At 40.8% G+C, this 23115-nt stretch overlaps 1 protein-coding gene and 1 long non-coding RNA gene across 6 annotated transcripts in view; one reads left to right on the forward strand and one right to left on the reverse strand.

Annotated features, from left to right (window-relative positions):
• On the reverse strand, positions 1-20057 carry RHOH (ras homolog family member H). 5 transcript variants are annotated; one of them, XM_075752276.1, is made up of 5 exons: positions 19489-20044; positions 19291-19347; positions 18326-18882; positions 18116-18220; positions 1-5076 (listed from the first exon to the last, which is right to left on the reverse strand). In XM_075752276.1, the coding sequence occupies exon 5, from the start codon at positions 4858-4860 to the stop codon at positions 4285-4287; it is 576 nt and encodes a 191-aa protein (XP_075608391.1). In that variant the 5' UTR covers positions 4861-5076; positions 18116-18220; positions 18326-18882; positions 19291-19347; positions 19489-20044; the 3' UTR covers positions 1-4284. The 5 variants fall into 5 exon arrangements, 4 of the variants coding, with proteins under 4 accessions (XP_075608391.1, XP_075608390.1, XP_075608389.1 ...); XM_075752275.1 differs by lacking the exon at positions 18326-18882 and having other exon boundaries at positions 19291-19342; XM_075752274.1 differs by lacking the exon at positions 18326-18882.
• The window catches only part of LOC142601762 (uncharacterized), a 9333-nt gene continuing 5667 nt past the window's right edge, over positions 19450-23115 (forward strand). The window contains exon 1 of the long non-coding RNA XR_012835370.1: positions 19450-19581. This is a non-coding gene — a long non-coding RNA (uncharacterized LOC142601762). The remainder of the gene's footprint in view (positions 19582-23115) is intronic.

The raw sequence follows: 23115 nt of genomic DNA on the forward strand, positions 1-23115 counted from the left end.
TCACTCGAATGCAGGAAAGGCTGAGATGTCAGAGTGCCGACATTTCTTTTTTTTTCCTGTCTGATCCCTGTGGTGATTTATTTCATTGTGGTGCCACGTATAAAAAGACTGCTTTAAATGCATTTTCTTTATCAATACGAGCATTAGCTAGTATGTGTTCAGACACCTTAGCAATCCCAGAGTACCCACAAAAATTACACAAATATTTGCAAACTGTTAATTGCAAATATCAGGCAAAACAGTATCAATTATATCTAACAAGCTTGAGTAACTTCCCATATGAAAAATCGGGGGGGGGGGGGAGATCAGAAACATTTTTATTATTTATTCTGAGAAAATATTTATATTGTATGCTACAGAGCAAGTAAGTATAAAAAGGCTGGGAAATCTGCATTTTAAATAATATAACATATACTCACCACATTTTGCAAATTACCAAAGGAAAATACTTCTTTTTTTCTGCTAAAAGAATAGTTTCTGATTTAAATCACAATTGCATATCTATTCAACTTTTTATCCTGCTTGCAGAATTCAGTAAAACAATTAGTGACCTAAAATGACTTTTTCTGTTAAAAAGAGAAGTCAGACGCTGACAAAAATAACAGTGCTATTGCTGTTCTCTTTTTAAGTTCCAAGTACTTTCTCTTTTTTTTTTTTTTTTTAACTTTTAACCCATTTTAATAGCAAGTGAAAGTAAAATTAGCAACGGAGTAACAAACTTAAAGGGGTCAGTTTGAGAAGATAGAAAGGGAACATTTGGGCAAGGTCTCTTCCCTTAGCTGAACAGCTCGACCCGACTAAAGCGAAGCTACACATTGTTTCAGTCTTCCCCCAGCCTGCTGTTTTTCAGACCAAAGAAGTTGAAAGTCAACGTGTGTGCCCAGCTGTCGTTTGAATGTATTTTGAATATTACAGCCAGATTTTTAACACCGAGCCGTACTCAGGGACCCTGTTGCCCAAGTGATGCCAGCAAAACCGCCCCGGTAGGGTTTCACGGGAGGCCTCAGCAGTTCCTCGCCGTTCACGCCACATGCAGCGGGGCTGCAGTTGTACAAACCCCATCCCAATAAACCACTCGGCCGAATCTTCTGCCGAGTTCTGCTGGGTCCAGATTTCACTCTCTGCATTTGAGGTGCCACACTTTCTGAGCACATCAGTTCTATAGCTCAGGGAAAGCTGCATAATTAGACACTACAATAATGCGCTTCACAGTGAAAAGTGCCTTTTAGCTTTGAGAGTCTGAAAATAACCAAGCTGTGAAAATCGGAACAGGGGTTTTTTTCACATAGAACCAAACCAAAATCCCCCTGTTATTTTGTCCTCTCTCCAATTTGATTTTAAAATTCAGCCAGCTTTTGGTGGCCTCATGCTTTGCACTGGCTCTAGGATGCACAATCATGAGTATGTCAAATCATCTCTAAATTCCTTGTGCACCCATCCCATATCGTCAGCTCAGGCATCTCAGGGAAGCCTATCCACTTTGCTTCACTGAATTGCAAGCAAACCTGGAATTCTCATTTTGTAATACACCACCTCATGAAGCAAATGCAGATGAGATGGGGGTTTCAGTTATGGTGTGATTCTGGAGCGCATCTTCATCTGGCTTTGTGTGATACAACAACTTTCTGGAGCCTTCTGGTCCCTGAATCCAGCATCCTGTGGCAGACACCACAACACAACATCCTGGCCTAGCCATTACTGCTCTTCAATGCATAAAAACAGCAGCATGAACAGTTGTAAAGAAAGCTTAACCCACGGAGAAAAAAGACCATTTAATAGAACATGCTGGCAAAAATATGTCTGAAAAAAAGTTGAAATCAGGTATTAAATCTGTTAGCGCTGTGGGGACCATAACAATTGTAACAGATCTGAAGATTCACAACATGACATTTTGCATGTGATCTTTAATGTTGAAACAGTAACAATGGCTACTTTTAAATTAGGGTTACAAAACCCAAAACTTTCAGTGAAGAGGCATTGCGAGAGTTGAGTTGTAGAAACATTTCTTCCAAAAGCCAAAAGGTTTTTAACCAAGGACTGCAAATACCTAGCCACTTGTGTAACTCTGTGTAAGTATCACGCTGTTCGGGTTCTTTTACAAACATGTCAGTTTTAGTGTTTCAAGGGGCAAAGGGTTTGCAATCAACATCTGAAGAGAAGGAGAAGTAGGAAAAAGAAGAGCACAGGCAAGATGGGCGTTGATGGGAGCCCTCGTCTTGTGTGCTTGGGTGCAGAAGCTTGCAAAGATTTAAAGCTGATATGAAAACCTCACATGAGACCAGCATGTTTTTATGACCAGAAGCCTCCCTTACTATCAGGTTGATGAGTGGTAAATATTCATCAGCCTGGGAGATGGTGAGACGATCACAACCTCAAGTGTCCTGTGCACCACTGCTATTCAAGGTGCCCGCAATGCAAATACTTGCTCATCTACATCACAGGTGAGATCAACTCTGGGATTCATAGGAGGGGAATGATTTAATTTGGAATTTATCTTTATAGTGAAGCTCAGAGATAGAACAGAGTATGAAGAAGAGCACCCAACTAGTTTTTCAGGGACAAACTATAGATAGATGAGGTCTGAGCTATAGCTTATTTGCTTGGTAGGGTAACTGCTGACGTCCCACCTTGGATTTGAATCAGACAAGCCACTGCATCCATTCCTGCTGAAACACCTGAGTCGGGGCTCAGTCAAAACAGACACAGGTCACTCTCTCAGGATCCGCAGGAAGAATCATCTTTTATGGCACCATGCTATACGCCCCTTAAAGGTCAGTCCTAAGTGAGCAGAAGGACAGGAAAAGGGAGAAAAAAAATATCTTGCTGCACTAAGAAATCCCCCAGGGGATTTCCTCTATGGGCAGCAGAAACCTTGGGATGAGACAGATCTGCAAAACCTGAGAAATGGTGTGGGGCAAAGGGGACAAATAACTTGAGGAGGAGGGGAACACCACAACTCACGAGGAATGTACAGCATTGCGTGTTGACCCCACTCCGTCTTCTAGCAGAGTTCTCTTATACGCCTGGAGTTTCTACCTCCTTAGTCTGGCTTTCTGTGCAGGAGGGTAACTTGGCCCCAGTAGGTATGTCAGGATTTGACTCTTAGTCTTGCCAGGCTGCCCAGGATGCGAAGCCTGTTTTAGTCTCATTTTGATACAACCCAGGCAGTTATACTTAGTATGCAAACTCGGAAAAAAAAAAAAAAAGTTATTTAGCCATTTTAACTACGCACATTCAACATTGCCATGTACTTATTTTTTTACTATAGTAGGTGACTGGTTTCACCAAAACCACTGTTTCGAAAATAAGTGTACAAAAAATATGTGAGAATTTTAGTGCTCATGAAAAAATACCTTTTATCTCTGGAGACTGAAATCTTTTTCCTCCAGAATTAACAGCAGGGACAACAGAGGTGATGATAGCACAGATTAACCTCTGCCACCCCAACCACATGTCTAAACCAGTCCTAACTGCAAGCCAGCCCTTCTGGGGTTGTAACCAGGTGAGGTCTAGGAAGAATCAGGTTAGTTTCTTCCTGGTTCATCCCATCTTTGACCACATTGCTGAGGAACAAGACTAAGATAACAAAATAAATCTCACAAAGCCACAGGACAGCTGTCAAATGCCACTAAGTTTTGATCACTCCTATGCTGGATGTACTGGATTTGATTACTGTTATGCAGCAACTTGGGCATGTCTAAGAAGTACTAGGCTTGCCTGCTGGCCATTTATTATATGGATATTTGCTTCTGTGGTTAGCTAAAGGAACAACCTCCAAAATACGAAAACAAACTGTCAGGATTTTACAACAACATATACAAGAGTCTTTTAAATAGAATACACGGTGGTCAGATTTTATACACTAAGTTCTTAAAGTAAAAAAACTCCACATGGACAGATATGTGAAGAGATGGGGGTTGATCCAGGCAGAAGTTAGTCATTAAATAAATGCTGACAAACCAACAACTGAGGAACATCAACAGAAACAACAACAAAATCAGCACAGCTATTATCTGCAGATCTCCAGGCTAGGCCCACTCCAGTCCAGACCAGCAAAGTCCAAACACAGGCTTGTGAATAAGGGCACCTTTTGTTTTTCAGGTTAGTGCCCACGTATGTTGAGGGGGAGCAGATCAGATAGAGTCCACATCTGTCTCACTGGGGGCACCTGCACTGTGGTCCTGCCAGGAGTCCTCCTTTGATTCACCTCCCATTCCCTCTGCCACAGTATCTTTGTGTGAAGACAGAAAGAATGAATGTGGGCAAAACCACTGCTGACTGTCCTCAAAAGATCTTGCACTCGTTAATGGAGAAGAGCTTCCGCCTGTTCTGCCTTTTGGCTTGATTGACTGCTGTCCGCACGGCATACTCAAACACCTGCTGCACCCCACGGTTGCTGAGGGCAGAGCACTCCAAATAGCCTTTGGCTCGCACGTCTTGGGCGAGCCGCTTCCCATCTATCGGGCTGATGCAGGAGGAACGGTAAGGTCCCGTGTCGCGCTGGTCAGTCTGAGTAGCCACTACCAAAACAGGGATGCGAGGCAAATGGCTGCGGATCTCGCCGATCCATTTATTCCTCAGGTTCAGAAAGGAATTGTGGTTTGCCACTGAGTAGCACATCAATACCACATCTGCCTGTTGGTATGAGAGGGGGCGAATGCCTTTGAAGGCATCACTGCCAGATGTGTCCCAAAGACCTAGGCTAATCTGTACACCATCCATGAAGACGTCCACTCCAGTATTTTCATATACAGTGGGTCTGTAGTCATCTGGAAAAGTTTCGGAGGTGAAACGTACCAAGAGAGATGTTTTCCCCACTGCAGAGTCTCCCACCAGGACGCACTTTATTGAATCCAGCATTTTATTAACGTCCAGGGCCAAGAGCACAGTCTCTGTGCAGCAGAGGGACGCAGTAGTCTCAGAGGATTTCTAGATAACTTCCATTTGGTGAGAAACCATCCAAATTTCTTTACTTCTCAAGACTTGATTGTGTCACTTGAGTCTAAAATCCCCTTTTCTCCCACACGGCTCTGTGGTGCTGTCGGTTTTAATTCTTCAGTGAGTCAAATGATGTTTCTGGAAGAGTAAAATTAAAATGTAACATTTATAACCCACAGAGAACAGGCCATTCTTCATCAAGATAAAGATGCCTGGACATGTCTTTGGACTGCCATGGGAAGGCAGTGTCCCACATCGAGGACACTGAACTTTGCCGTTCCCTCCCAGCCAGCTGCGTGTGCAACAGCTATTCATGTAAATAACCTCCTTGCTGCTCCACAGGGACTAACAGTCATATCACCTCTGACATTCTCCACTGACACCAACTATTTTTTCCCTCCAATTGTCTAAAAAACCAACAAAATAATTTTAACTTTGGTATAACTGCTACTAACCTGCTTTTAGTGAGACATTTCCTGCCTCTGACTTTCACCAAGACTGACAGAATCCTGAATCCCTCTCAACCGATCAGTTCAGATTCCCTTGAAAATGTTCCCATGCTCTCTAGAGGTTGTCAAGAGAAAAAAAGCCCTTCACTAACCAATGTGACTATTTAAGCAATTTTATAATGAACAGTAACACAGAACCACTTGTGACAATGAGGAAGCAAAGACTTCAGGTGTGAATCACAAGCAACATGAACCTTAACAGTTTTCAAAAGCAAAGAAGGATTCACAGCAAAACCAAAAAAAAGTTCGATTTTTTTTCTTACAAATCACTTTCAACAAACAAGAAGCACAAGCCAAAGAAAGCCACACCACCGGTGCTTGCCCCAGTCAATTAATTTCATTTGAAAGAGATACAGCTGCCCTGACATTTACTCTGGTGTAAAACTGAACTGAGAGTACCTCTTCAGAGTATGTAATTGCTTTTGAGCTCCTGCCAGCATTCAGTCAAATTTTCCTATTTTGAAAGTGTTTGCCTCTTCCCCACTAGCTATGTGCAAGATTCACGGCTCACACAGGGCGGCACACAAGATGCTATGAAAATCACTAACTGCAAAACTGAAGGCAAATTAGTTCTGCTCAACAAAAGTAATTAAAAAAGTATCACTGCATAATTTCAAAGTCTTGTGTATGCTACACAAATAATGTACTTCTGTCTCCATATATGAAGAGAGAAGTCACGGCTTAAGGTTATTCGCACAGAACTGAATGACGGCCACAAAAAGCGTATACCCTCTGTTACCATCACATTCCTCCCCCCCCACCCCTTTATAGTACACCCAAAGCTTTGGCTTACTCCACAAAGGGGAAAAACAAAGCAAAAGACAAGAAAAGCGCTAGTCGAGCTTAGAGAGAACATTTTACAGGCACTGACGACTGCTACTGGCAAGTGCCCTGCTTTCATTTTGTAGTGAGGCAGTGCCCTACCTCCTCTCGTGCTGCTGGCACACCTGCATCTCTCCTACCCAGTGCACCGGCCGAAAGAAGATGTCTCAGCAGCTTGGCCAGAGCATGTTGTTTTATAGAGGCAGCACCAAACCTGCGGGGCAGTCCTCGTGCGTACTTCAGTTACCGGTAATTAGAGGAGTCATTGCAACAGACGGCGCTTCCTGGTCTGCCAGCGCGACCGTGCTCTCACCATCTCAGCTGACTTCTAGGAAGTGGGATGGAGGCTGAGGCCGCTTCATGGCATTCCTGCCTGCCAGGAAACAAGCTGCTTCATGAATCTAAGTTTTGGTGGCAGCAGTCGGAAATTTGCTTTTAAAGATTCACTAGGTCTAACTCCACTGTCTCACCTTCTCCATGCCCCAAACAAGCTCTCAAGGGAATTAAACAAGACATTTACAAAATACATCTATGAAAAATTCGACAAGTATATGCAGGATACGCAGTCCAATTACTTAAATGCATCATCATCTTTCCTTCAGGGTATTCAACTTCAAAATTGTGTCAGCAGTACAGTTTGAAAACACCACAATTTACCACAAGCCAGTAGCGTATGATTCAGACAAAGCTGCCTGCTCCCAGGAGAAAGTTAGCATGTACCAAGTCTCCTTTTCAGAACAAACATTTCTTTGGTGCAAGCAGTCCTTAATGCCTTCAGGCTCATTATTTTGTGTGTATATGAATGTGGGGGAAAATAAGAATGTCCAAAGCATGATTTTTGCTATTTCATAAATAGCGGAACAGAGAAAGACAGAAAAAAGAACTGTTCTGGTACTCAGCTTGTTGATTACCAGGTCTGATTGTGTTGGCTGTTTTGAAAGTATATAAATGATTAAAGACCGAAAAAAGATATTAAGGACTAGTGAATATGGCTAGTCAACAAACACAATGACAAAAGCTGAAATATGCCACCATGACTATGTGGAATTGTTTTCAAAGCAAATTACACTGTTCTACAATCCATCAATGAATAAAAATGAACAGTATATAGCAAGGTCCATATTCTGGTCCTGTGGACAGATTGCCATCAGTGTCCTGATCTTGCTTTTGTTCACAGCCATTTGGAGTTTGTGTGCTTCCATATATAGTTGGGACTACATATGTGCATATTGGAGATACATTTTTAATTATGCACATAGCCTACCCTTGATGCAGACTCAGGGTAAGAGTAGTATTAGTGTATTAAAATAATTCCACAAGTTCACCTCAATTAATGGAAAACTTGTAGATTAAATATCAACAGAAAACAATGTCCTTTAAAGGACAGGCCACAACTGGGCACTTCTACATCTCAGTATACAACCAGTTGTGGAAATATTTGCAAAAGCTTTGGTTCCTTCTTCTCATATTATATACTACAGTTTTGGTCCGACAGTACAGCATGCTACACCCATTAGAAGTCTGCACAAAATCTTCCGATCACAGATGGTTGAGTCTAAGCTGCTGACGGATTTTTTTTTTCCCCCAACCATTTGGTTTTCCAAATTTTACTAACTTTATCAAGTCCATTTTGGATCTGGAATTCCAGATATAAACCCGTATCTTCTTTTACACTACTTTGGTTTATGCTTTCATCACTCATAACAATAGAAGATTTTATTTGAATAATAAGCTGAGAGCTTTTATAATATTATTAAGTATAAGAATTTATGTCTAACTCTGATGCGGTCATTCTGAATAGTGACCTTTAATAAACTTTGAGATTAACCTCAAAGAAAATTCTTGCTGTTTTAGACAGAGCACTGTTTTTTCAACTGTATCATATTGTCTACATAACTAATGCAATGTTTATTTTCTTTGCTTTCCTGTTTTTGTTCCATCTTTGGAATACAGAACCTTGTCACTGGTGTGTGGTTATAGAGCCCTCGGACTTCACTGATGACATGAGCACAAGAAGCCGTAACAACACCTGCTCTCTGGGCACCGCCTGTCCTGCACCTCAGCAATCTCACGCAAGTAAATGCCTCACACTTGATCACTGCTAAATATGATACAGAGAAGGCCAGTGGTAACGCAGTGGGGTGAGAAGAGAAGCACAGCAGCACTAATCTAATCTGCTATTAGTTGAAACAATTCTGCCAACAAAGGCAAGCAGGACTGCTTGATCAGAAGGGGTAAATTTATCAACTGAACCAAATGGGATTTTTATTTATGCCAGGAATGCCTCTGGCATCTAGTATAAGATCATTGTGAGCATGGCTCACTATGGCTAAACATCTGCAGGGGATGGACAGTGTCTTATGATAGGGGAAAATGAAAAGAGTCAGGAACTCCTAATTTCAAAGCCTATCTTGGATATTGATAGTGCACCCTCGGGTAGGCTGGGATTTGGAGGGAATTAGCTCATACATAAACAAATCACGCAGGCAAGACAACAGGCTTTTTAGATCAGGCAGTCACAAAATGCTTCACAAAGTTAAAGCAATTAACATGTTAACTATTATTGCCATTATCCGGTCCCTACCACAATTACATCTCAGTGCAGTTCCTGTTGATATCAGGATAAAAGCAGGCTAATTTTTCAGTTTGTGCACTCTGTACACTAGTTCTTGAAGAGACCTGACCTTGCAAGGAAATAAAAATATTTATACTAATAAAAAAAGTTGAAAACCACTGGAGGAACGTCTACTTGCTGTGCAATACCTGAATGCACATACTGTCTTTGCCTGCCCACATTACTCCTCTAAGTCCCACCTCACGCAGAGGTGGGGTCTGCAAAACAGTGCCTACGGTTCTTCTCTGTCGTGTTGATTGTAATCACTGCTTCTTCTAACTGCACCACAGATACATAAAAACTCTCCTTGCATCTCTTAGTTAGAGGGTCTTGAGGAGAGGAAGGGGACATGGAGACTACCCTCACTGACCAGAACAGCATGCAGCTTTACACCTTCACCTCCGTGGGTGCAGTGGGAACTAACTGCAGGGCACGGATGGGGCCTCAGAACAACTCCAGCGAGCAGAAGGAGAGGGAGGAGGAGGAAGGCTGGCAGGAAAACAAGACAGGGCAGAGATGCCATTGCCTGGGTAGGGGCAGCACCCAGAAGAAGCAGCAGGGAGACGATTGATCCCTGTGACAGAGACACTGCGGCCACTGTGCATCCAGTCTGGATGCTCAGCTAAATCACCAGGTTTCCAAGGTCACGCTACCTTGTTTCGAACTCCGTGGGTGAGTTGTACTTGCTCCATTCAGATACAAACCTCCAGACTGCTGCAGTGGGCTTTGCTGCCACAGCACAGGGCTACTGAAACTAATACACCAGCTGTAGTCCGTCTGGAGACTGCAGCTGCACTGCAAGCAAATGGCCCCTTGCTGCGAAGTTTCCTGTCATGCATTCATTAAGCTGATGCTCTGACATTTGCGTTAGCTGCCTCCTGGTTTTTAAACTCATTTTAAGACTATTTTGATCTATAGTATAATATGGCCCTGTCTTGCCAGTCTAGGAAACAGCCTCCCACTGCCTTGGACAGTGTCAGTGTTTCAGTCCATAGTAGCATTCAGTGGTGGCACCACCACCATGAAGGAGAGCTGGCTCACAGCCTGTACTTTGCAAGGTGCTGCATCTTTTCCCCAAATTACTCCACAAAAAAATCTGCATTCAACTCATTTACTTTCCAAGCTGGCTACCACAGGGGCCATCTTTATTCTCTGGCCCGAGAGCGAGATGGCAGGTTATTTGACTGGCAGAATACTTTGGCTCTCTGGTATATTTATGATACTGATGGATTAACTGCCAGACTATCTCTCAATGTGTTTTTATATTTTAAAGAATTGAGAGGATGCCCAGAAGCTTGGATCAGAGCTTTATATAGATATTTTATCCTTAACTACAATCATACCTGCAATAGCTTCCTAAAGTTAGAAGAGCAAGCAACATGCAATGAACGTGTACTTTCAAAGCCAGGATATCTTGTCATCTCAAAAACAATTGTCTTCCAGCATTTAAAATAATTGCAGACATAACAACTTAGAAATTTTTCTTTCACTCCCTTACTCATAAAACTGAAATCCTGTTCCTGTTTTCAAATATCAAAGTTTTCTTTTGAAAAAATACAAAACTAAGTATTTTTTTAAATTTATATTTGATGAAATTTAAAGAAAATGGACAACTACTTTCTTAGGAGCCTTTGTGAAAAATCACTTCTGGATCAAGACAACAGCTGAAAATTTAAACCTCAGTTTCTTTCTTTGGCAGTTTTAACAACTGAAATAGAAGATAAAGATTTATGATCAAATATTCAGTCATCTTGCTAACTTTATTATTAGCAAGGGAACTCAAGTTGTCAGATTTAAAGGAAATTCGCTCATATTGAGACTGGGGAATTTTGCTATAAAATAACAACAAATACAGACCAATGTTATTTACAAGATGAAATGAGATGTGAAGTTCTAGTAATGGGATGAAAGTTTTCCGTATAAGAAAATGTACTTACTTATACACATGCTTACACACTGCACATACATATAAAGCTGTATAATGAGATATCTTACATTTAAAAATGCTAATTTATTACTTTAGTAATAGTACCTATAATGAATATATATGCAATGGACAATGACATGTCTAAAGATCTATTCGATTTACTATAGTCACTGGGAAAATCTAATTAACTCTCATTTTAATTACCCAATCAGACAAAATAAATATTTATTTTATCTTCAAGAACCCTTTATCTGTGACTAATCACAGCTTGATTCAGCTTCTTACAAATTAATCGTGAACACAAATTATTAGAACCACTCAAAAAATTAGCATAAACTCTGTAAGACTCTCATGTATTGATCCAAGATCAATAGAAGTCAATGAAATTTGGCAGTGCTAAGTACCTGCTTCAAAATTCAAGCCATGAGTCTGAAGTCATTTTTCTCCACGTTTATGGCATGACATGGTAAATTACGGACTATGTGGAATTCATGGCACTATAGGGCATTTTCAAAAGTGACCCATTTTCAGTATAAATGTTGCATCCTCTCCAAATTAAAGTTTGCGTAAATCAAGTGTAGGAAAGTAACCTCTTCACAGCTCATGTGCTGTTCTCAGTCTGATCCAATATCCTCCAAAGTCAACAGAAATGGAGCGGCATTTCATGCCCGAAGCATGGCACGTGCCTTTGCGCTTACCGAGCATTTCCCTTCTGCAAGATACTGGGTATGTCACCTTCCTTTCCCACCCTTTCTTGTGATAATTTTTCTTTTCTGCTCTTAAACAGAGAAAAAATTCTTGAGTCTCACCACAGATACAGCCATACGTGGAACAGCTGGTGTGCAAATGTCACACGTGTGTATGTTCGAGCACAGAAGTTCGCCAACCATCTGTCCATCTGCATTCCCTCATAGTCTCTGTTTTTGTACACATACACATACGGATATATATATATGTGTATATATATTCACCACTGTCATAGAACTACTTTTGAGTCCAGATGGGGATACAGATACGCTTGCAGATGAACATGGATAAAGCGCTTACGCGCTGACTATAGCGCAATCACACATACTCATGAAAAGTCACTCTGTCTTTCAGAATGGACTCACAGTTAAAAAGCAAATTTCCACCCAAGTCTAACTGCATTATAGGCAAACTGAAGGACTGATATCACAAAATACATGATATTTAAGTAATTGACTTCAATGAAACTACTGTGTGTGTAGAATTATTCACATGTGGAAATGTTTGCAGCTTTGGGCCCCAAACCACTTCAAATTTTTCATGCCACATCCTTTTTTAACACAGTTCACCTTTCTTGAAGTTTGAGACAAATCAAAAAGGCACTTAAATTTTTGTAGATTTTTTTTACAGGTTTAACTCTTCAAAATCTCCCCAAACTTTTTTGGCTGACAAAATGTGAAGTACTCTTTTATTTACAACCTTCAACAATGATTGTGTTTTCTTTCCAGAAAGTGAAGTCCTTTCCAAATTTCTGTTTGGGACTCTTTTTTTTACCATCTGCAGATACAGGCATAATCATCATGAAGTATCCATTTCCCTTTCATATACAACTAATCTTTTTTAGTTTTAAATAAGCATTTGTAATTGCTTGCAGAATGATGGATTATTTGCTGCACTGGATGCATAGAAGTGGATATGCATATATATATATGTAGAAAAATATTGAAAATAAATCAGTGTACATTTAAAAACAACTATTTCAATAATGAATCTATACATCCATGTACAAAAAATATGACATCGATATGTTCACGCATGTGTGCTTGTATGTCTATAGACATATATAGACATGTATATATATTGATATTCATTAATTTGCAGAATATTTGCTACAGATTGCTATATGAAACAGATGCATATTCAGGGCAAGATATCTTACTGTCATTTGAAAATTTGCATACATATTTTGCATCAAAGAATGGATGCATTATTGAAATGACCATGGCCTTTAAATTATTTTAATTCTACATATAGGTACACACGTGTATTTGCATACACATGAGCAGAAATGACTGCTGTGCTAAACCTGGATTTGCAATAAACTGAGTATATAACTGATAGAGTCTTACACATACAAATAAATTACATAGTCACACATTGTAAACAATTACATTTCGACTGTGTATGCAGCCCTTAAATTTTTTAGACACATCTTCACAATATGTTACAATGACTCGTTGTGAAGGAGATGCATGCGTTTATATTAAATCCCGCAGATGTGTAACATGGGAAAATGTTAAAACTAACAACCTGGCAACTCCACACACACACTTGCATGTGCAGGCAAAAGGGCTTCCTCTCTTTCAGAGCCTGTGTCGAGAGTCCACTGCAGTGGCGAGGGCCGACTAACGCATGTTTCGGCTCTAGCCTGGGGTAGGACTGCACTCCTCTCCCTTGTTTGCACAGTACCTGATCTTCTTCACTGGGTCCCTTAGACACTACCAGGTAATCAATATTAACAGCACAGCTAAAAGCTAATATATGAACGATACAGGTGATATAACACGCTCCTCAATGCTAAAAAGTCTTAAAAAAATTGTCCTACCATTTCCTCATTGTCCTCCGTGGATCCCACACAAGATCTCCGAGGTTACTTACAGAGGTCTATTCAGTTTATAAAACTTTGCTCTGGTTTTATAAAATGCCTAACACAAAATAAGGAGACTCTCAAGCCCAGATCTTCCCCCCTCTAACCTCAGGGGGAGGAGAAGGAGGCTCTCCATGTTCATTAAGTTATGTATTTGCATAAGTTTGATTTCAGTGGGAGGTAAAGGTGGAGGAGGAAAATATTAGTTAGAACAGAATTAGCTTATGTTTGATGGAAGATTATTTTTGCATATTTTGTGATAAGAATAAACTGTGCTGAATGTACAGGTGTTTTGAGCAGCAAATAATGATGCTTCACTTGATCAAACAATTCACCATAATGATTTCTTGCTAAATCATAGTCTAGATTTCAGCCAGAGGGAAACTGCCATCTTTTAAAGTTCATTCTTAAATTTTGTGTGTGCACACAAGTACATTAAAATGTTAAAAATCTGAGGGCTTGCTTGGAAATAATTTCATTCACTTTGCAAATAGAAGGTGCAATACAAAACATACAATTATCATAACTTTTCCTGCATGTGTTGATTTAAGGCCTTTATCCTTTTGATTTGTTTTATAAATTAAAAAAGGAGTTGTCTTCCACAATCTATCCCACAACTCAATATTCATGCACTGTACCCAGCATAAGAATAAATAAGAGTTAATATGTATCTACAGGACAGGTAGGAAAACATTTTTTCTCACTGGGTAGCCTCCTTAGAGTTCCTTAATTGCAGTAAATTAAATTAATCACAATAAATGGGCATGCGTACTTGCTTCCATCAAATTGCCTACATCCTATGCATAATTATGATTAAAGCCCAATTTCAAATGAACATGCTGTCAAGATTTCTTTTTTTTTTTTTTTTTTTTTCCCCCTGGAATTAGCAGGTTATACCTGGTAGTTCAGTTTTTACATTGATTTACACTAACCATATGCCAGAGCAGAATATATATTTCAGGGCCTGTTTTCCTTTACTTTTCTCTGATTCTAGAATAACCTTAATCTCTTGTCACTTTTACATAAAACATATAATACTGCAGACAGCACTGGGTCATATGGAACAGGTTAAGAGGAGAAAAGCCTCTCCTTTTTACCACCAAAAGTAATACATAAATTCTTCTCACTCATTCCTCAGCTCAGTATTTTGAGAAGCTGTTTCAGATACTTAAAGCTGACATCTATTTGGCTTTCTGTTGGTTTAAAGATCATGCAAATCCCCACGCTACGGTAAATCTTAATGCAGAGTTTCTGTTTTTCAGTGGGAAGCATAGAAAGTTTTCCTTGATTTTCTTGAGTTTTAGATTTGTTGCATGAAAACGATCACACATACGAAAAGAGAGATATTTTAGGAGAGCTACGTTTGAACATTATGAGAACATTTCCCAGGCTTTATTTTTGAATCCTGGTGGACTTGATTCAAACTCAGAGATATTTTACCCGATGGCTTTTAATCCAGAATTAAAACTCCACTGAAAGATACATGAATTTAAAAACCTGCATTTAAATCAATGGAAAGAAAAAAATATTACGTGAGTGATTTTTAAGACAGATGTTTTATAATATTTTTTTTTATGAGAAAAACACGAGCACACAGATGATGAGAGGAAGTTAATACATAATTCAGTATGTCATTAATTCAATAATTTTAAACTCTAAAGACTTTACCAGCTTTTAAGCACAGTCATTTAATGAAAAAAAAAAGGCAAGCTGCAAACTGTGTGTCCACTGACATGCCTATCAACAAAAGGAAAGAACAGTTCTCTTGCGAGAGTGAGACGTTTCATATTCTTTCAATGACCGTGTGCACCGGGGACGACCAAAACAGACCCCTAACTACGTAGGGGTCTTGGTCTCACACTTTTATATTAGGAAAGCCAGTCTCATCTGTAGTTTGACATAAACCAGAATAACCTACAAAAGCAACTCACTGTCACTCATGAGGAAAAGAGATATCACCAGATGGTACAACAACCTCAAACTGGGCAGGTGTCAGTCATTGAGACGGGTACTCTGTGCTCACAATTGTGTTTGACAAGCAGCATCGTGCACAGTACGTAACCACAGCCCTCCGTGTGAGCTTCTGCCAGGAGAGGTGTTTGTTCCCTTTCCGGCACATGATGGGTCTTTCCTATACGATAGGTCACCATGGCCCCCCATTGGGGAAACCCCCAAACCATAGCAGAATCCTCGTGTGGTTTCCAGCATGTTCATACATTTCGTCAGGTAAAGACAAGCATGCCAACTTCAGCCCCACCCTCATCCCTTAGGAATTTACACTTCTCCTTGGCTTCTGTAACCAAAGACCAAATGCAATTCCTTGTGCAAAAGAAATACAACACAGACCCAGCGGCAAGCGATTGTGCAGGGTGGGAAAGATCAAAGAACCTGCAACAAACACAGGGCACTGCCACGAGCGGGGCACAAGCAACGGTTCCCGTACCCGCCCTGCAGGGAACACATGCATGCAGTAAGTGTTCAGATCACGTTCCTAGCTATCTTCTAGCTGCCATGACAGCCATGACAGCAATCCTCCAGCACAGCCTCCAGCAGAATGTGACTGCTGGGACTATTGCTCCTTGCTACTTTGCTTGTTTTAGATCTGATACGCCAAGTTTTTGTACCCATGACTTCCAGCGCTTACGCTCACTGCTGCATTATAGAGGTTTTGCTGGCTCCAAATGTCTTCCCTTCCACTGTAGACTGACACTTTTGGTGGGTTAGGAAGGTTTTCCAGTTCTTCACTGACATAAGAATTGAAGCACAACTAAATTCTGCAACGCGCATATGAAACTGCATTTGGTTTTGTGGAGAAGAGCTAATGGTAAGCTACAGCCCACAAATTTTATTGATACATCGCTTTGTTGTATTTGTGTGATCCTGTCCAGTATTTTAAAGCAGTAATGCTTTAATAGTGGGCTTGAGACAGCCGCAGCCAACTTCCTTTCTTAATTACTACACTGGGGTTATCCCAAGACATTTTTCAACTGTAAGCTGTGCTCATCGCATGGAATTTGTCTACTACTGATTTAATAAGACCATACACCACCAGCCAAAAAGTGAGAACCTAATTTGGAAATGATGTTAAGCTGTGCAGTGTGATGCCTGAAATGTCACATCAAGACTTTGAAAAAGGCAAGTTTCACAGTTACTTCTTTTATTTCTTTTTGAACCATAATCAAAAGCATTATAAAAAATTCTGCAATTTTTTGTTGCATGGTCAATGACAAGTCGAATTAATCACTTGAACAGTGCATTCAGTAACATTCAACTGCTTCTTAATGAAAATTACAGAATTGCAGCACCAACATTTTACCAAAAAAAAAAAAAAAGGTGTTTTCTTTGAAAAAAGAGGTATTTTTCATTGGAAATCTTTTTCATTTAAAGCTCCTAACCCAGGTGCTGCTATGCATCTAGAGCTGCACAGCAAAAGCAAGAGGAGAAACAGCAGATTTTCATCTCCCTGCCTGGGTGTCCTCCCGGCTGGTTATCAGAAAGCGTCACCAAGAAAAGCTCCTTGGGAGCTTCCGCTCGTGCAGACCCGCTGCTCTACAAGACAGGCCAGAGGTGCAGTCTGCAAGACTGCCACCACAATTTCTGCTCGTCTGCTTGTTTCCTGTGTGCTCTGGGTATACTGCAAAGCATCCACTTACATCTTTAAGGATTTATACGGCTCACCCCTCGCTGTACAAGAGATTGCCTCCTTGATATCACTGGTGCTGGCAGCTGTTACCAGCTGATGCGACTTTAGCATCAGTCTCTCAGTTGCTGGTTTATGCAGCAGGGATAGTGCTTTCATTTCATCCCCAAATTCACACTTACAGTGGAGCAGCTGAGCCAGAATCTGTTAAGCTTCTACATATAAACATTTTATTGAGAAAGCTGGTCACCAGGCTAGAAAAGTATTTTTAGTAACTTTCTGGAAGCATAGCTTCAACTTCATGGTTTTACTGTGCTGTGTGTAGTTACAGGCACTGTCCTCTGATACAGGCAATCATGTGAGACCATGAGACCATCTCACACTGCTCTGGCATGGCAAAATTCCCTTAAAATGGGATTAAATTACAGTAGTTTACAGCCACTTTGCCCTGCTGATGAACTATGAATTTGTGTCTTGCTATACGTGAAAATCAAGCCTGTTTTTTAAATTCTAATTATTTGCTCTGGAATTTAGAAAGCAGAGATTACTTATAAAAACACAGATTCTCTATAAATACAAACCTACTATTTTTCCTGGTTTGCAGCATCTAATCTAGTGAATATAAAACTTGGTCTTATGCCCCACCACGGCCTACTGTCTCAACATAGCACAGAGCAAGCGCATGTGGGGCTTTTCTACCCTGTCGTTGCTGCCCAAGTCTCAAACGTTGTATTCACATTAAGTCTGTACCCACTTTTCTCTGGTAAATTGGACTTCACTTGTATGATACATCTTCAGACCTGTCACTGAAAAATGAGATTAAAACCCATTCTAAAGTCAAGTAAGTACACATGTATCATCTTTTCTACTGGAACATTTGTAAACTTGCACTGATCTAAATGGTGGGGTTTAGAAACGTGGAATACAAAGCAGCACAACACAACGCACAATCCCACCTTATTCTGACAGCAGCAGCAGACAGGCATGTACTGACACACAAAAATGCTCACAGATGTGCCTGCTAACAACTAACTAATCTCATTTTTCCTACCTTCTTCCTCTGCAAGTATTTTCTTCAGGATAAATCCTGTGTTAGAGCTGGCCTCCTCCAGATGCCACGGTCCCACTCCTACCCCATCCACAGGTGGAAACACGACTGAAAGAAGAAGTTAGAAAATCTTAAAGCCACATTCATTTTTTTTTTGCGGGGACCTGTGTCAGAGGGATGGTTCCGGTCTCTGTGTGCTCCCTCCTCATTCACCTTTTAGATTAACTACCGCTTATTGGCAATGTGACAAGACCATCCCACCGCTGCTGGAACATTGTAAGATGCAGGTTGTGTAAGCACAATCTAGAAATGGGTGTGCGCAGACATGCACACGCACACATACTGCTCTCTAAGGGGATCCCACACCGTGAGCACACCACGGTTGGCCCAGAAAGCCGAGGAGAAGAAGCTGTGGGGGTGAGATGAAAGCAAAGAGTTACAGCTGCGGCCATTTAGACAGCAAACAAAGCCCTTTCATCTCAGAAGGTGGCAGAAGCACTTGTTAGACCCAGCGGGGCCAGGCAGCCACTGGAACCAAAGCCAGTGACAGACATGTTGGCAAATTAAAAATACTTTGAAACTCACTTTAGTCCTGAGAATTTCACCCAAATTTCATGTTTCTCAAATTCTCACAATAAAATCTTCACCTAAATTTGCTTGGGAACATTTAAGATGAAGCAGAACGGTTTCCTCATAGCCATGATGTATTTCACAAATACGGAAGAAAGATGTCCTTTGAGGTGTTGCAGGTATACACATGCCTGTCTCTCCTGGGTTCATAGTTCATACAACAGCAAAGCGGATCAGAATCAGACCGACCATCTTTAGAGTAATTCCAATTTTCTCTCTTTTTTCTTACATCAGTTAATGTGGAAAATACTGGCATCGCACAGCCCATCTCACCCCTCTTTCTACTTTTATACAAGGCCTTTTTATGCTGAAGTAGAAGAAATGAAAATCCAGAAGATACACAACCTGGGGCAGGATTAGACCACCGTTTAACAGGATATCACAATACTGAGTATTTAACAGATGGTATTAAAAGTAAAACTGATTATGTGAATCAATTTCACCAACTTATTAATAAAAGTAAAACTAAAGATACTGAATTTGATTCAGAGTATCAATTCACATTAAGATTTTTAGAAAAAAAAAAAAAGAAAATGCAAAGAACTCACCAGACGCAGGAAGCTGAAAGCGGCTGCTGGAAACAAACGTTACGGAAGTCAACTATTCTAGACGAGATAGGGGAAGAAAAAAAGAACAGTGGCGTTCTGTATTTTTGGCTTTTTCAGATGGACTTCTTTTTTAGAAGGTTAGAACAATTGTATTATTGAGAGAAACCTCAAGAGGTAATCAGACACTACTGCATATACAGGCCAACTTGGTCCTGGCAACCAGGTCTAGCTCATCCGGCGGCAGGAGTGACAGCAGACCCAGCGTGACGAGAAATAGCGGAGTGGTTTAGGGTAAGTCAGCTTCCTGGTGAGAGCTCCTCAGTTCTGCCTGTGTGGGTTTTCTTGTGGGTTGGTATATGAGTGTATCTATGTCTTTCTTTGGTGACTATGGGAGCATATGTAAAAACCTTGAAGATGGGGGAGGGGGGGGCTGCAGAAAGCTTTCTGTTCGCACTCTGCTGCTCCGACAGCCGCCTCTTCTCTGCTACAGTTGCTTAGCGCAGCCCAGCAACTCCTATACGTGCTAGGAGAAAAGGAGCGGATCAACAACTGCCCAGCAGTGCTACGTGCGATTCACACTCCAGCAGCATGAACAAGACTTGGGATATTTTTTTGCAAGCTGGAATATGGCCCTGCCAATAAAAAAAAGAGAGTATACATGTTTAGTTGACCTTGTGCTAAACCCCCGGCAGGCACTTTTGGGCTGACCCAACGTTAGTTTACAGGGATTTGTCATCATTCAGTGAGGATTCCCCAGAAGCATTGGTTAGGATTGACCAGCATCATTTTATCAGCATACATGTCCTCTCTTCTGCCAGCACAAGGAGGCTGAGCATGAGGAGGGACCACAGGTGTGGAGAATCCCACCTGTCCTAGCATAGACAACTTGAGCTGGCCAGACTCTCATCACCTCCAGCTTTCCTACCACAACACCAAAAGCAAACCTCTGATGATAGTTTCAGGATTTCAAGTGCCAGATCTATGGTCTATACTCCAGGAGCTGTGAGCGCGAGAGGTTGTCCACTTTGGGTGATCGGAGAAAAATAGAACCCAAGTCCTTTTCAGAAAATATTTTGAGCTTGGTGAAGCCATTTCAGACCATCTCTAGCCGTGAAGCAGTAGGAACAGACTGCCTGATCCAGACCTAAAGCCATGCATTTTGTGTTCTCTGAAGGATGGGAACTCTCTGAAGACACCTAACAAATTTGTCCACATTAACCTTATGACAGTACAATGCATTCCAAGATAAAGTCATACTACTTCCAAGAATTATTAAAACCCAACAAAATAAATTACAAGATAAAGCAAAAAGGAAACAAAAAGATAATTTATGTGTAGATGAAAGGCAGTTGGTGCCAAAAATATAAATAGCTGCTGAAAGAATAAGACCTGTGTAAACACACTGTAAATGTGCTGATACGAAGCTTACAGAACAGTGCCGTGCAGTTAGGCTGGGGAATCAGTTTGTTCCTTTTCCGTATGAAATGAAATTTATTCAGTTAATTATCGACAGAGATGAAGGTAAGGAAGGGTGGCTCACAGAAGGCATTTTTGGAATACTATCTTCTTAAAAGCTTCAATCTTCCTTTTAGTTTGAGACAAGATTTTGGATAAGGGGCTTCAGTGCATTATCAGTTTGCATGAGAACTTATGTTACTTAATTTTGTTTTGTTACCCATTCTTCCGTTTTTAACCAGGTTTGGGCTTCCCAATACCAGTGCATGCAATCAGGCAATAAGTTTCCATTGTTATCATGATAAAGAAAATCAGACACCCAAACATTCTGAAATATTTCCACCAAGCTGCGGCTTGTCAGAAGTAGAGAAATAAATACCATTCACAAATAATATTAATATAAATGTCTTCCATGATCATCACCTGGTTTAGGTCTGCTACAGATAGCAGGTTCTTAAAAATGCAACTACTCTCTTCTCTTTTGTGCTGCAGACTAATCCAGATGTAAGGCCATCTGGCTAAGCAGTTTGCATTTTGGATAAAGAGCGCATCCATCTGTAAAATACTTCATAAACAACTTTTGAATTGAGTGAGCTCAGCAAAAAAAAATTGTAGAATAAGAAAAGCATTCTAACATGTCTTGATTTCGACCCATTTCTCTCTGCTGTGCTTCCTGGAGCACCTTGACCCAAGAACTTCCCAAAAATAGTTGAATGTCAGATTTATTTTTGCTTCTTCCATTCTTTTGGGGTTTTTTGAATAAAAATTTGAGACCTTTCTTAGGGATGCACATGCTTCATGCACTTGCTCCATGACTTCACTTCCTAGTGACCTGGAGCTCCACAAAGAGACCCTCAGCACCACGCGCTCTGCACAACACGTAGGCAATTCCAAAGTTAGGTGTAATATTGCAGCCTGACATGTTTCTCTTGATCGTTGTGCTTTTTGTGTGTCTTTCTTACTGCAATTTTTCTGCTCCTTTTCACCTCTTCGTGCTGTGCAACGAAGGGGAACATCTGGCTGTGAGAGAATATTGTTAATACATTAAAAATACGTTGCTTCTCCTTTTTTTTAAACGCAGTATGAGTCATTATCTGGGACTTTTAGAAACAAACACTTTGTTGTGGAAAATATTTATGGGGGTGGAGTGGAGGGTTGCAAATTATTTTTGCATTGAAAAGTAAGTTGACAGCAAAAAATAGTCTTAAACCTCAAGTAACTAAGAGTTTATGACTAACTATGTACAATAACATTATCCAGGGTTTTGTCATGTAAAGACATGGGCTAGTTTACAACAAAAGGTCACATTTGTCTCCTAATCCACTGATTTCTCTCTCATTTGGAGACACCAGCAGGCTGCTGGCATTAGGAAGGAGTTTGAGATCAAGGAAGGAAGCTATTCCTGTCCCTACTGCCTGATTTCCTTTTTGTTCTCAGATTCGCTCAGCTCTGATTTTGGTCTGCCTCAGATAGTATGGTATGTACAATGCTCAGGAAGTAAATTGTGACGCTCTTGATACCCATTGTATTTAGCCCTACAAAAATTTCTCCTGTCCTAGATGATCATCATATTATACAAAATAAAGCTAATTGTTGCTTATGTCTAGGCACTGCACCAGAGATATAAACACCACACCAGAAGTGTGCTTATTTGGTTAAAAATAACATAATTTTTTTTGTTTGTTAACATTTTCGAAGGGAGGCAGGAAAAATGTATGTGGTCAAGATGCCAGCTGTGTGTTGGGAAAGATGGATGTGGCTATTTGCTTTCCCTTGGGTTCCTGGGCAGGACAGGGGAAATCAGGTAGGTTGCCCAGACCCATTTCAACCTGGGGGTAAAAACATTCCCTTCCCAGGAACAGACACTTCAGAGAAAGGGAGGCTTCCTCACAGCGTGGCGGAGAGCATTGCTAAAGTCTCTGAAGTAGACCAGGCACAGCAACTTCTGCAGCATTACTCATTGTCAGAGAACTAAATCTGAAAGGGGAAATGAAAAAGCAGTTTCACAAGCAGTTCCTGCATGGATTTTGTTAAAACTCTCACACTATTAATTACTTTACCTCAATGAATTTAGGCTCTTTTCCTCAGCAAGCTAACACAGTGGTTAGACACTCCTCAGTTTTGGTATTGCAGTGGCACAAACTGCAGCATGTGGTGATAAAACAGAATTCAAAACCTAGTGTGAGACAGGTTCCTGACACATCATGTGGCGAGGACTAGAGGTCTTCCGAAGGTGAGTCAAAGCCCTCCAGCATACTGAGGCTGAAGCATGCCTGACAGAGAAGCCTAAATGCAGAAGCATGCCACCCCCTCCCCATGGACCCTCCTGCCTCCCTCCTGAGTTACAGAGCAAGTTACAAAGTTCAACCC

This window comes from Balearica regulorum, chromosome 4 (assembly GCF_011004875.1).
Source record: "Balearica regulorum gibbericeps isolate bBalReg1 chromosome 4, bBalReg1.pri, whole genome shotgun sequence".
NCBI classification, from domain to species: domain Eukaryota; kingdom Metazoa; phylum Chordata; class Aves; order Gruiformes; family Gruidae; genus Balearica; species Balearica regulorum.